Source organism: Morone saxatilis, unplaced genomic scaffold (genome assembly GCF_004916995.1).
Source record: "Morone saxatilis isolate NCDOM2014 unplaced genomic scaffold, NCSU_SB_2.0 Contig15, whole genome shotgun sequence".
Taxonomy (NCBI): domain Eukaryota; kingdom Metazoa; phylum Chordata; class Actinopteri; family Moronidae; genus Morone; species Morone saxatilis.
In genome coordinates, this window is record NW_023339707.1 from 7875711 (window position 1) to 7890972 (window position 15262).

The 15262-nt window shown below is 39.5% G+C and overlaps 1 protein-coding gene across 2 annotated transcripts in view; it reads left to right on the forward strand.

Annotated features, from left to right (window-relative positions):
- The window catches only part of xpc (xeroderma pigmentosum, complementation group C), a 14616-nt gene extending 1068 nt beyond the window's left edge, over nucleotides 1–13548 (forward strand). Inside the window, exons 2-14 of one of the 2 annotated variants that reach the window (XM_035657124.1) lie at nucleotides 1751–2035; nucleotides 2227–2323; nucleotides 3029–3113; nucleotides 3214–3371; nucleotides 3537–3657; nucleotides 3760–3849; nucleotides 5875–6759; nucleotides 7846–8006; nucleotides 8772–8853; nucleotides 9702–9833; nucleotides 10093–10262; nucleotides 10641–10734; nucleotides 10951–13527. In XM_035657124.1, the coding sequence (XP_035513017.1) occupies nucleotides 1751–2035; nucleotides 2227–2323; nucleotides 3029–3113; nucleotides 3214–3371; nucleotides 3537–3657; nucleotides 3760–3849; nucleotides 5875–6759; nucleotides 7846–8006; nucleotides 8772–8853; nucleotides 9702–9833; nucleotides 10093–10262; nucleotides 10641–10734; nucleotides 10951–11274 (2684 nt within the window). In that variant the 3' untranslated portion in view covers nucleotides 11275–13527. Of the gene's footprint in view, nucleotides 1–1750; nucleotides 2036–2125; nucleotides 2324–3028; nucleotides 3114–3213; nucleotides 3372–3536; nucleotides 3658–3759; nucleotides 3850–5874; nucleotides 6760–7845; nucleotides 8007–8771; nucleotides 8854–9701; nucleotides 9834–10092; nucleotides 10263–10640; nucleotides 10735–10950 lie in introns of those variants that run through there. The other variant, XM_035657126.1, reaches the window with a different exon arrangement.
- Nucleotides 13549–15262: the final 1714 nt, after the last annotated feature.

Below are 15262 nucleotides of genomic sequence, written 5' to 3' on the forward strand. Positions count from 1 at the left end.
GTGTCAATCGGACATACCAATATGGAGAATGCTCCACCTTCCTGTTTTGACCAAAAAATCTACAGGAAGTAATAATTTTATAACAGGCTTATTTTTTGAAATATCAAGAATTCTTCAAATGCCTTTTTGCAGGATGCGTCCAAGATGCTATAATGAAAATTTCGTGGAAATCGGACAAAAGTTGTAGTAGGAGTAAAACGAAAAAAGTGTTTTTTGGACATTTCGGGCGCTCTAGCGGAAAAAAATCTAAGGCGGAAAGTGGGCGTGGCCCTATATGGGGAGTTTCAGCTCCATTCACCGAAACGCGTGAATATAAGGTTTATTGGAATGTGCGACAAACTAATAGAGAAGTTATTAGCCTAAACGCAACTTTTAATGATAGTAGCGGCACCCTAGTGGCCAAACCGAAAGCGACACACCAGAATATAAAAATTTTTCGGCCCGCTGACCCATGTGTGCCGAGTTTCATGATTTTGAGCCATTGGGCAAGCCTCCCCCAAATATGTGTTTGTTAGGATGTTTAGGAGGAAAAAGAAAAAGAATTCCTTCAATTACAATAGGGCCTTCGCACGTTCAGTGCTCGGGCCCTAATTACTGCCTGGCCCTAGAGAGCGATGATTTACTGTATTTTCATTTTATTATTATTATGACCTCATATGTGTCTTTAAATACATACATTTTCAGTGTTGTTTGAATTGTGTTCCTACTTTGTTGTTTCCTGTTTCATTATTGTTGCCACCAAAAATACTTTCTGAGCCACACAGAGTGCAGGTGCATGTACAAGTGATGTGGATGTTTACTGGAGTGGATCTGCTGGCCCAGATACACATCTGTGCTCCACTTCGTGAAAACATGAAGCATGTTTTTTTTTGTGTGGGACCAGGGGACTATTTCTGTCCTGAGTTTGTGTGTGTGCTGAAAGCATGCACCGTACATATGCATACGCGATGAGTAATGCATCATTGTCAGCCATCAGTAACTCCATGTTATATTCGTGTATCTGAATCCAGCTGTCTGTCTGACTCTTTTTTTTTGTCGTCGTTTTGTCTTAATTCAAGTGTGTCTGTCTCTGTGCTCTTGTCACAGTTTTAAATGCACATTTAGGCTTTTCTGTATTTTATTCAGAAAACACACAGGAAGTGTAGCAGCAGCATCATGCAAATGTGCTCTTTGTAGTGTGTTTGAACAGCAGCATTATTGCTACCGGCCTGCATTTACTATAAACAAATGAGATGTGGTTGAGATGATTGGTAGCCTCTGTTTCATGCCTTTTTATGCCTTTCATGTTTCATGACAAGGGATTCATAAACTGCAACTCTGATTCATAGAAACCGCTCTGCTTCCTGTTGTGAGGAGGAGCCCAACCACCATCACCATTGTTTTGTTTGATTTCTTTTGATTAGTGTTTGCTCGTGTTTGGCCTTTAATCTTGTAGAATTATTTTTTTTATCTCACCAGAAAAAGTGCTTTAGGTCCATTTTCTATGGACAAAACAACACCACTTTGCTTTTTTTAAAACAAATTTCCTTTTGAATGTTACACCGCATATAATGGTGATTGTTAGTTTGATTAGTGTGATTATACCTTTGGTTTGCTTTAACGTGGCTGAGATTCATTGATGCTAAATATAGCAGCTTTAAACTATATGAAGTAGAAGTGAGAAGTAGAAGACTGGAAACCAGTTGAACTAAACTTAATCATTACTCAAAAACAACAGCTTAAAACCATTTCTGTCTGTCTGTCCGTCAAGGTAATGGCATCGCAGAGGAAGAGGAGAAGCTTGTGAGGAAGGTCACACCCAAACCACGTTCCTCCACAAAACGAGCAGCAGGGAAAACCACAACCACCACTGTTGTCAAAACCAGTAAATACTTCCAGTCACCAGTGAAGAAAGAGGAGGAGGAGGAGAGTGAAGAGGACTTTGACATGGTGACCTCAGCAGCAGGTACTAATACAGTGAACGCCAAGAAAACAGCGAAAGAAGAAGAAGAGGGGGACAGTGACGAAGATGAGGATGACTGGGAGGAAGTGGAAGGTAAATGAGGGAATCAGCTGAAAACAGCGTTATCTTGTTGTGTGTGATAATACTTCCAGTTCCTTAATTACATACCATTTACATACAAAGGTGAGAAAGTGGGAGAATGCTGTTTTCTAAGGACTACAGCGTGTTGGGTTAAAGTGGGAAGCAGAAGAGACAAAATGATTGAGCGTGTCTGTGTTGATCAGAGCTGACGGAGCCGCTGGGTCCAGTCGAACTCCCAGAACCCATCCTGCCCTCTCAGCCGGTTGAGATAGAGATCGAGACTCCAGAAGTCCGGAAAAAGTAAGTGGACATTTGTGCATGTGTATAAACTGAATAGACACGTGAAACATTATTTTGCAGTGGCATTCATTATTAGTCATATTTATAAAATAAATGTAATAAATGTAAAGAAATATAAAGCATATCATTGATAGAATTCTTACTGTATATAGGCAGTATAAATACAGTTATGATACATGTAGCATGTACAGACGGATGTCACTTGGGGATATTTAGTTGAGGCAAATTTAAATTGTATGCACACTTAAATAGACAGAATAATATGAGCACATGCATAAATAAATGTCTTGTTCACAAACTGTGGGGCTCCCTAAAGTGTTTTTCTAATTTGAGATTTAGTTGTCAGAGAACAATTACTCTGTTTATGACCTATTTTTGTTTCAGTAAAAATCATCTGAAATGCAGCTCTACAGCTACAGCTTTACAAACATCTTAAGTCCTAAAGATAAAATGTTCTGTTTAGTCAGGCGTCTAAGATACCTAGATAAGTCCTGAATTGAGGTATTTCAGACCTGCTGACACACTTCATCTTTATGGAATATTTAGGAAAGCCTCTGCAAATTCTCTCTGATTACAAACATGCAGTGTATGCATTTCCAACGGGTGCAAGTTTGTATATATTTACTTTACTAGATTTGTGTGTGAGTGTATATTATGGAGAAATGTTTGTCTGTTTTACTCTAATGATAATTTGTCATTGGCCAGGCAAAAGAGGAAGGCGGAGTTTGAGACGTATCTAAGGCGGATGATGAACCGATACAAGAAGGACCAGCTGATAGACACACACAAGGTGAAAACACACACCTGTACCCACCCCTTCCCTTCTATGGCTGTTTCCTAATCGCCACAGTGGGATTTTGTTCGTTAAAAATCTCTGATTGGTCTCTCAGGTCCACCTCATGTGCCTGATAGCCAGCGGGATGTTCCGCAACCGTCTGTGCAGTGAACCAGATCTGCTCGCCATCACTCTGTCGCTGCTGCCCACTCACTTCGGCATGGTCTCCAAGGACCGCATCGACCAAAACTACCTCTCTGGACTGCTCAAATGGTGTGTGCTTGCGAAATATTAAATATGACGTGTGTAGTGGTGCCTGAAGCTACTTTTTATGTCAAAATGTGTAAAAATTAAAACAGTGCGGTAACAGAGATGTCAACTTATCAGTTCTTATTAACATGATCACCACTGTATTTTCTACGTCCATTTTCATCCCAGGTTTAGAGCAACGTTCACCCTCAACTCCAGTCTTTCCTGTGAGGAGCGTCCAGACCCCCAGGCTCTGCTGGAGAGACGGCTGGCCAGCCTATCAGTCAGAAACCACCAGGAGATGACTCATGTTGGTATTTTAGTATAAGTGAAATGAAATGTAGCCTTTCAGTGAACATACAAAGGTAGAATAAACAGAATAAATAATTATACTCCTGTGTGTTTCCTGCAGCTGTTCCTGTTGGTCCTGAGGTCTCTGCAGCTCTTCTGCCGATTGGTTCTTTCTTTGCAGCCGATTCCTCTCAAACTCCCTTCAGCCAAGGTACTGACACTGTGTTATTGGGCCCTTTAAAGGATACTGATATAATTAATTAATAAAGTCATACAGGATTACAGTTGAACGTACTGAGAATTCTTCCCTTAAAGGTCCAGTGTGTAACATAAAGGAGGATTTGTTGGCTGAAATTGAATTTTTTTTTTGCCATCAAATATTTATTTCCATGAATACAGAGGTTACAGCCAACAACACAGCTTGTTTTGAAATTGACAACAATAACAAAGAGTGCGTACTGAGAAAAATAAAAACAATAAAAAATAACTGAACTAACAACAAGAACAAAAGCACCACCCTTCCCTCCCAGACAAATGTAATATATTATTCATAGGTATGTTTTCATTAATGTATAATCACCTGAATATAGGAATTGTTGTCTTTTTGTCACCTTAGAATGAGTTGTTTGTTTGTTGTCGCCTTCCGTGGAGGCCACCATTTTTACATTTTGCGGTAGTTTCTCCTAAACACTTCACAGTCCATTCTCATTCCCAGGTCGTCAAATACAGGTGCTAGCGGTGTTCAGTTAGAGTATATCTAACAGTTTCCCTTTGTAACAGAGGTAGCTTACAGCTCAGTTCATTAGAACCAGGTCTGTATTTCACACCTACCTGATGAGGTTTCTGACTCAATCATTCTGACTCTATTTGCTGCCAGTTAAGTTGCTTAATAGTCTGCCAATGGTTCCCAACCTTTCCTGTCTGATGTACCCACACAGCCCCTTACAAACACTTACAAAAAGTTCACAGGTTTATCATTTAATTGATTTAAGCTGGTGTTGTTTAAATTGTTAATTGGTATTTCTATGTTATATTAATAGTTTTCTGATACAATTGGAGCTGTCAGGGTTTTGGTTGGTTCGGTCAAGTTTGCATTTATACCACTACCACTTGGAGTAAGTTAGTTACTACTGTTACTATTTATTCAATAACTTTATTGAACTATTTATCTATTCCTTTTAGTATACTATTCAAAACACAGTGTTTTAAATAGTATGCTTTGTTTTGAATTTTGTTAACTAATAATTTTCGTCATAGTTTTTTATTACATTTTTTCATTGACAAAAATTGGATGATAACTAAATAAAAATTATTTTATGATGTCAAAAACTAAGACAAAAATCTATTGGCTTTTTTCAACAAATAAAAACAGTACATAAATGGAGGGATGAGTTGGGAATAGTTCCAATCAGAACTAATCTTCTGTGTGGTAGGGAGGTTAGATGCAAGCTAATGTTATTTAACAGCTAACTTGAGCTGGTGTGGTTTCACTAGTTGAAATACAATACAAGCTAAAATAAACCACTGCTGCACTGTACTGATAAGAGAAGTGAATGACCCAGAGTTACTCATTTTAGATTGTAAATCTGTCTTATTAATCATTATAGACATTTCCTCCAGTAGTATATAATGAGTTTGGAAATTCTAGAGAAACATTTGAATAATGGATTATACTAAACCTGTAAAACCCATGTTAGACGACTAGATTTACTGTCGATAACTAAAATGAGACAAACTGACACAATTCAGATGATTAAAATATGACTAAAACTAAATCAAAATTTGCTTTCAAAATCAACAATTAAACCGTTTATCCATTACTTTTAGCCAACAGTTCTCTGCTGCCTTGCCAACTACTTTTCATGCAATTTCACAATCATAACCATACCATCGCTGATTTATGTGGACATTTTCTTTTTAATAAAACTCCTTTCTTTTCTCTTTTATTTAACATTATTCAAGCTACTCCATAATATTTCCAGATACCCCTGCTACCCCTGGCCTGCAATCAATGGTCTATACTCGTTTACAGTTTCAGTACATTCATTTCTAGGAGTCAAATAGCAGAGTTCACCAGTGGAAGGACAAAACGCCCTCTCTTTCATTCAACAAAATGTACTCATACTATTGCCTCTGCCTGTGTCTGTTCATTACAGACTGATTACACAATATTAGCTGGTATTTGGTTTTAGTCGGCTTTTCTTTTGCACATAATTTGAATATGTCTTTTCTCTAGGGAAAAGGGGCTAAAACAGCTGCTGGTGCCCCAGGAAAGAGCAACACAGGCCAGGGAACCTCCAAAACCAGCTCCCCTGAGCCAAAGGTTTCTCCTGGTACCAAAAGACCAGCAGGAGGGGGGAAGACCAGAGGAGACAGAGGAGGGAAGAAAGCAAAGAGAAAAGAAATAAAGGGAGAGGATGAGGAGGAAGAGGAGAAGATTATAACATCAGGAGGACAAAGGCCAAAGAACTCAAAACGCCGGAGCATCGCCTCAAAGGTCAGCTACAAGGAGGAGAGCAACAGCGAAGGGGAAAATGAGGAGAAGGGGCTTAGCGATGAGGAGGAATTTCAGGCGACCAGTGAGGAAGAGGACAGTGCGGATTCAGAGAGCGAGGCTAAATCCACAAAGAAGACAGGGACAGGGAAGAGCAAAGCAAAAGTGACCAACAGCAAGAATACCACAGCTCTGAAGAGAAAGAGCGGGGGAGGTAAAAAAGAGGTAAAGGAAGAGAACCAGGAGCGGGAGGAAGAGGTTGAAGATGAGGAAGACGAAGAAGGAACGACAAGCAACGGAACAAAGCGAAGGAGTGGGAAAAAGAAGGAGGGGCCTGGAGCAGACGAGTGGTTGGAGGTGTATCTGGAAAAAACTTCTACCTGGATTTGCGTGGATGTGGAGCACGGTGTCGGGATGCCTCAGCTCTGCTCCCAGAATGCAACATCACCAGTGACGTACGTGGTGTCGGTGGACGGGGACGGGTTTCTGAAGGACCTGGGAAGGAAGTACGACCCCACCTGGATGACATCATCCAGGAAGAGGCGAGTGGATGAAGAATGGTGGGAGGAAACGCTCGAGCCGTTCCTGGGACCTGAAGACGAGAGGGACAAAAAGGAGGAAAAGGAGGTGAGACAGACGGACATGTAGACATTCAGACAGACAGGTTTTTGCACAAACATTCAACCTCCAACACACAGAAACTCACTTAATCCTCTGAATTGTTGAGACTTTCAGAATGGGTTTTTTCTTTATCTCAGGTAGTCCTGCAGCTGTTTTGCACCCACTCATATTGCTGCCACACATTTGTTATTCATATATTTCTATTTATTATGTTGTGTTGATACTGTTATTTGTGCATGCTTCCTTTTCCATCCTTTTACCCCTTGTTGCAAATCCCCCTCTCTCCTTGAGTGAAATATTTAAGGTCATTACGTGATAAGGATATGGGCACCAGATGTCACCCCTGCCCAGTAGACTGTTGGCTCTGGTGCTTCATGTCAACACTTTAAACTATGTTAAATAATAGTAGACCACTAAAAGGTGGGAAAATTGGAACTTTTATCAACTCAGGACACTTTTCAAATTTACATTAGAAATAATACAAAAATATAACACCAATCAAACGTTTTCCTGTTAACAAATGAAAACTGTTCATCACTGAAATCACTGAACAGCAGGTGAACAAAAATAAGATAATTAAAACTGTGTTACATTAAGTTTTCAGGTCCAAGTTATAAATATCAACCACCTTTTGTTTCTTTGAAGTCCTAGCTTTTACTGTTTGGTTCTGTTTAATGCAGATCATGCAAAATCACTGAGAATATTGTATATTGTATTGTATTAGCATGAGTACGGGATAAACACATGGATGTTTTTATCATTTAATTCATTCATTGACTAATAAGCCAAACTCTCAGATGCCTGGTCTCTTCTAAGTCGTATTACTGTATAAGTAGTAAAAGATGATAGAGGGTCTTTGGTCAAGTAATCCAGTCAGTGACAGTGGGGCAGAAAGACCATTATAGTATATATTATAGTCTCATCCTAAGCATGAAAAGATTTGATATCTTGCCTACTGAAAGTAAAAAATTCAAATGCATAAAAAAATAAAACGGTTCCCTATTATTATTTTTCTCCCAACTGGTTTATTGCTTATTTATACTGATGCCACCCATCTTCTCTCTGTGTTTTCCCCCAATGTTGGCCACCCAGCTCCAGAACAAGCTGCTGAACAAACCGCTGCCGATCTCAGTTGGCGAGTATAAGAACCACCCACTGTACGCCTTAAAGAGACACCTGCTGAAATATGAAGCCATCTACCCTTCAACAGCCACTGTGCTGGGATACTGCCGAGGAGAACCGGTGTACTCCAGGTCAGTTGTCAATCAGTCAGCCGTGAATACATTTTAGGTAAACTACTTCTGAAGATACATTTCATGACTTTTTGAACTAGGATGAAAAAGACCAACAAGAAATAAGGCCATTGCCTCCATAAAAAAACCCTGTAATAAACTACTCTGGACATGTAGTGAATCAATCAGACAAGTGTGTGTATGGATACAATTATCATTAAATGCCAGTAGGCCATCATGTGTTAAACTAAAACGTCACCACTCGTACTGTAAACTAGGGCATTGTGGACGTTGTTCAACTTAACCGCTGGTATTTACACATTGTTGGTCATTTAAGGGCAACGACCTTAACTTGACTTTCCGAGTTAAGAAGAAGCACCTGAAAGCAGCACGAGTTTTGGTCTCATCTTGCTGTCAGAGAAGGAGCGGGTTCATTTTGGGAGTTTGGACACTCCGTCATTGGCCGAGTGTGTGGAAAATGAGCTGAATTGGGACACGGCTAATGTTGACCTGCTGTGAGCATCAGTGTCCACTTGGTGGTGCTATTTTAATAGTAAAAACTGTCATGTGCTTGACGCTGTGGTGTTCACCTGCAGATAGTAATCTGTTGGCTGTAAATTACATCTGTATCTTTAAATACAATCAAAAAACATTCAGCCTGCGTTGCACTCAAGTCATGAGCAAAACATTCAATTCTTGAGGCAAATAATAATTTCTTATTCTGTTTAATAAAAATTAAATATTTCTTGTTTTTTCTTATCTTGTGTAAATCTTCTTTCTCTTCAGAGATTGTGTGCACACCCTCCACTCCAAAGACACATGGCTGAAAGAAGCACGAACTGTCAGACTAGGAGAGGAGCCATACAAGGTGAGAGGGAATATTTAAGTTCTTCTTGTTTGTTTCTCTTCCTTTGTTCTGTTCCAGCCATCAATTCTCTCATTTTAGTTTACGCCTGCGTTTCAATTGTTCCTCTCTAATTTAGGTCAACTTTAGCCTCTACTTAAATCAGTTTTTATTTGCATAATTCGGGACTGTTGGTATCAAAAAAGAGGAACAAGGTCAGGAACAGTTAACCTCAAAATAAAACTTGGTCACAATATATTCATTTGAGTGTAAATCAACACTCCACTGATGTTCATGTAACCACCAAACACACAGTTAACAACTGCCATCTTCCATCTCAGATTCCTTCCTAGTGGATGAGGTCTGGTTTATTTAAGCTGTGAAACTGACATACAATCACCTGTATGTCATTTGTAGCCAAACAATTGCATTGAGAGTTCAAGGTTTACCTCACTTTGCAGCTTGTTCAGTTTCTAGAGGAAATACTCTTTTTTTCGTGCAGTGGAGCTACAAAATTTTAATTTTTTTCAGAAATGCAACTTAAGACATGCAGCTTTGCCCTCAAATGATCACCTACTATCATATTCTCTCTCACATGGATCAGATCAGAGTCTAGTACAGTGGCCTCTATGGAGAATTTCAACAACAGTCTATGTAGTTTTAGCCTGATTTTACTGAGATGTGCTCACTGTATAACAGGGCCTCTGCATCTGAAACTTGAATGCATAACTTGTGACAGTTTTTGCCATGTAAAGCCAGCTACACATTTAACAACGTTAAAACGCTGTGTTGCTTGTTGTATGATCTGAACTGACTACATAATGAAACATCATGTATGTAGTATAACCATGCCACTGCGTCACTCTCTTCAGATGGTGAAGGGCTTCTCTAATCGTTCCCGTAAGGCCAGGATGATGTCTGAGCAGAAGGGTGACAATGATCTGCCTCTGTTTGGAGAATGGCAGACTGAAGAGTACCAGCCGCCGATAGCTGTGGACGGGAAGGTAACCGTCTTTGTGGAATGATAACTGTGAGGAAATAGGGTCACTGTAGCAGCAAATATTAGGATACAGCAGAGAAAATGGAAACTGTTACTGTTCCTAGGAACTACAGATGTAAATTAGCATTCTTGCTAACTCTGTCATGTTTACATCTCTTTAAAAAAAAAAGTAGAAAATCATAGGTAATGGCACATCACAAGTTACCAAAACTCTAACTTTTACAACAGGATCGTTTAATGTTTTCTATGTCTTTTCCCTTCAGGTTCCCCGCAACGACTACGGTAACGTCTACCTGTTTAAGCCCTGCATGTTACCGGTGGGTTGTGTTCACGTCAGGCTGCCTAACCTGCACCGCGTGGCCCGGAAGCTGGACATGGACGCCGCCCCTGCGGTCACAGGCTTCGACTTCCACGGAGGATACTCACACGCTGTGTAAGGCAACACTCCTGCTGGGACAGGATCATTCTTTTATTGCTTAGATATTTTTGATAACAAAGCTAGATCCGTTGCTCTCTAAATTTAGAGATTTGTGTTTTTGCTTAGTTTTTTGCTGTTAGATCTGTTGCATGCTCAGGAAAGTTTCTACTTTTTTATTCCTTTTTTACTTTACTTTACATTATTTTGTTGTCTCAGGTAAAACTACTCCATTGTAAACATTACCAGAAGTCAGACACCCCAAGGTCTGCACATTGTAAAATCTCCTCATAGGACATTAGTAGTTTCTGCTACTTCTGATGAAACAAAAATGCAGTTGTTATGAAAACATGTTAAATGTAGTGAAACAAGTAATATTTTATCTGTGTGTTTCAGGACTGACGGTTACATTGTGTGTGAGGAGCATGAGGAGATTCTCAGAGCGGCCTGGGTAGAAGAACAAGAGCTTCAGAAACAGAAGGAGAAAGAGGTGTGTGTGTGCGCGTGTATTTTGTTTTGAACCCATTTAAGAATCATTGAGTTGAAGCTAATAACTTTCAAAAAAAGTCCATGAGTGACTGATTTTGCAGTGAAAATGAGAAATTATTATAAAACAGCCCACTTTCAAGTTAAAGCAAAACCAGTTATTTAAGACCTGTTCGGTACAAAATACCACATCACCTTTTCCTCTCTTCCAACTTTCCAGAAAAAAGAAAAGAGGGCGACTGCTAACTGGACTCTGCTGGTGAAAGGGCTCCTGATCAGAGAAAAGCTTAAACAACGCTACGGCAAGAAGAACCAAGGACTCGCTCAGGGAGAGGAGACCGGCGGGCTTTCGTCTGACGAGGAGGCGGTTGAGGGTGGAAGTCCTGGAGCTAAGACTGCGTCTGAAACGCTGGCCATGTCCTGGCCCCAGAACAGACAAGCAGAGGAAGACGGAGGGACCGTTAGCGGACTGAAGAAGAAGACAACAACGAAACGGGAAAAGAGAGGACAAGAGAAACATTTGTTCCCCTTTGAGAAAGTGTGATCTCTGAGGTCCAAAACTATACTTCAGTTTAGTTAGATCAAAGTTGATTACACTCCTGAAATGAGCTGGAACACATCTGAAATCAACTTTTGCAAGTTTGGTCAACACTGGAACATTTGGCTGTAACAATATAACACAGAAAGGAGGAGAGGAATGAAGGGATCTGCAGATTGATCTGTTTCTTCCAGTGGTGACGAGACGGGAAATAGGCCTGCACCATCTCCATATATGCTCCCATTAGCTCATATGCTGTATTGTTAGCTTTTTGTATGAGAGCTTAATAGAGATTCAGTACATGCCAGGATCCCAAGGAGAGGATGTGTGTGCTCTTGTGCAGAACAGTGTTATTGCGTTGTCTTGGAGAAAACAAACTCAGTATGAATGTGAGAACAGGGAAGCGTCCTTACAGTTTCACACGTGTGATTCACGTGACATAAAGACACACTGCTCATTTTCCATTTCAGTTCAGCACACCGAAAACGGCACGTACAGCTTATGCCGAAATGAAATGATGGCTTATGTAGCAAGTAAACTCAGAAACCCTGAGTACCAACAAACACTACAAACAATGCAAGCTAATAAACATATTTCCCGTGGCTTGTAGTGGCTGAATCAAAATGAAAAGCTGCCAACACTTAAAACTGTGAAATGATCCCCAATACTGCTACTGTTTCTGTTGTTACTAGACTGTACACCATGTAACCTGACACTATGAAAAGAGAAACTTGTACTGATATTGTTAAGTGAAACCTTTGTGTTTCCTGGTTTTCACATTTTCAGGAACAAACACAGCCATGTTTTATGCCCTGCAGTGCTGTGTTGGGGTTGTAGGGTGTTCTTATCTGACAGAGGACCATGTGTGGACCATGTAACCTTTCTCTTGAGGTTTAACCATGAAAAATCACTAAAACTGCAGTTAAGAAGATGATTTCTTAGATCGCACACTTGATTTCTTACAGATACTATTACTTCCCCCTTTTCTTTCTTTCCCTGTTAGGGTGCAACATCCCCAGAGATTCACTTCTTTCACATTCAGCCTTTTTATCTCTTTCACACTTGTGTCACTGTTTCACACCTCGTATCTGTACAAGTGTTCGTACACAGCACATGATCGCTGTATTTGAAATAGTAAACAGTTTTTGTATTAAGTATTTTTGTAAGAAATGTTTAAATACTAGTAAAAAGCAAACCAAGCAAAAAGAACCTTGCACTCTTTTTAAAAAAAATAGATTTTGCTACCTGTGTTTAATTCTGTTGGATTTATTGGACAATTTTATCTTAATATCAAATCTAGCATAAAAAACAGACATCTTAGTTCCAAATTTTCAAAGTTTCTAAATCACACAGTCAGGGAAATTATTCTGTTTTCATTTTTACGTTTCCTTCCTCATTTGACCATTGGGAATTTTTGATGTGCTGATGTGAGGTACATCCACACAGATATTACCCAGTGTTCCTGGCAGGACTCAAGGACACACGCATACAACTAGTTTTTGCATCTACTAGTTTAACGCTGGCAGTAAAACGTGTGTTTGTGTGCTGGTACATTTATTATTATTTTAGCTTATAAAAAATAGAAATATTGCCACATGAATTCTAATTGATTTCTGACTAGGTTTAAATATTTGCCAAAAAACATTCATGAGCATTCCTTACAGTGAAAATTCACAACAATCAGTGTAAATCAGAAACTATTTTGAAGTCATGTATGCAGTTTTGCATCATTAACAACTGACTGAATAGTGAATGACATATTGTGTGCATTAACACCAAACCTCAGCTGCATTAGATGTTGATGTATCTGCTTCCTCAGAAATTCAAGACCAATTACCAGTGCATTAACTCCAGGGGCTCTGCTTCCCTCAGGTGCTGCTGAGAAACACAGCAGAGGGTAATGCATTGTTTATAAAGCTGTCGGTCCTATCTCTTCAGAGCGAAAGCACTTTGAGTTTCCATCCAGTTGCAGAGCTGCAGCACCTGCAGTTACGGTCTAACCTGTGCCACCCATAGGCAATGAAAGTAACAGCTGGAGCAGTTTAAACCTACATGTGAGGTAATAATGTTACAGTGTGACTTTAATGGGACTTTAATAAAGTAAAAGGCTTACAGTATTAACAGTCATTAAACAATGCTGAGGATGTGTCTGTGACATTTTCTAGAGTCTAAACACTAAACAATGTGGTTCAACTGTGCCATACTGATACAGGAATCAGCTTGTTAAAAAGGATGAACTAGGCAAAAGGTAACCACTCTATAACATTAACAAATAATTAGTATCATACAGTGCACCCATTAAATGTGTGTGTCAAAGAGTGTAATTTCAAGAAGATAGACTGTTGCAGTATTCATACAATGCTGTATTGAACACTGCAATGGGGAAGGAGAGAGTTTGCAGCAGAATTCACCTTTTGGTTTTTGTCATCTACATGTGTGTACATGTATGGTACGCTGGGAGATAAGAATATGTGCCATAAAGTCATTTAAAAGTCTGAAATTTGGGGTGAAATACATATTTAATGAAATATCGGAGACTTCTTCTAATAAGGATGTTTTTTGTTTTTTTAAGTAAAAAAAAAAGATGCAGCTTGTAATATTGCTTAAGTACTAATGGACAGCACTAATGCATAGAGAAAAACTGCTGCATCTTTCCCAGGAGAGAGAGAGGGAGAGAGAGGGGGGAGAGGGAGAGAGACAGAGAGAGAGACAGAGAGAGAGACAGGTTGATAGTGCTGTGGATGTATGAGGGGTCATTAGTGCCACACAGGCTGCAGAAAAGTGGTGAAAGAAATATTTAGTTCCTTTAAATAGTTCCATATGTAAGATTCTTCAGATTTATTTCGTAGAATGTTTGTTTATTTATTTATTTATTGTATTTTATTTTATTTTTTTATATAGGCTGGGGTTGTCCGGCTGGCTGTATCTTGGCTGTACGGTGTGGGTCTGGTGTCGGTCGCCACAGGTGGCGCTTTAACAACAGGTGTTTTACTATTATATCGGATGTTTTTAAATTAATATTATTGCTGCATAAATGTTGCATTTTACTGCTGTGTAAGGTTGAGCTTATTTGAATAACTTTAACATATTTTATAAAATCATCATGTTTGTCGTGTGGATTATCCCATTTCAGCTTTGTGATGATGCATTTTCCAGCTTATTCAAGAAGATTTTTAAATAGGTTATTTAGTTTAAGAAGTTGAACTTCATCCTTCAGTTTATCACAAACAGTAGAACAGAAGTGTAATCTGAAAAGAAAATGTAGTGGACCACTCTTTGTGTCTGAGCTATAGCAGAGTAGAGAGTTGTATAACAGACCAACAACTTCTTCATTAATCATTAATATCACCACAGCACCTATTAAATAAATGTGACTTGTAAATGTGAAGAAAAAAAGTGCTGCATGAAAACTAAATGTCATTTTTTTCCTTCTGTGTGCTGTCTGTCAGTCTGATGGATCTTTGTATCAAGTAGCAAGCTTGTTGAGTGAGTTAATAATTAAAGGACCGGTACGACCACTTGTCTGATTCTTTTGTAACAGGAGCCAAAAACTGCTTGTACCTCAAACACATCAGGTGACAACTACTTAAATCCCCCCTCACCCCTCACCCCTCACCCGCTGCTGTTTTCAATTTCAACAAAGTGTCCATGAATTATAAATACAGTCAGATACACAGCAAGTGTTCAAGTCTCTTTAACTCCTTTCTATGTAGGGAAGAGGACCAAAGGATGTGACGTTTATGCTCCATAGTGCCTTCTCTCCGCTTCCTGCAGGTTCAACAGTGTGCAACACTTTCTAACGTTACTCCACAAACTAATGGGTGACGTCACAATAGCGTTGGACACAATCCCATTGATCGAAGCCTGGAAAGATGAATTCCTGCGTGATCTCATGATTTACAGAGGACAGAGGTCCAGTTGTGTCTTGTGACGAATTGCATGTTGAGCTGCTCTCATTGACTGCGCAGTTTTGACTCGTCCGTATCAGGAAACA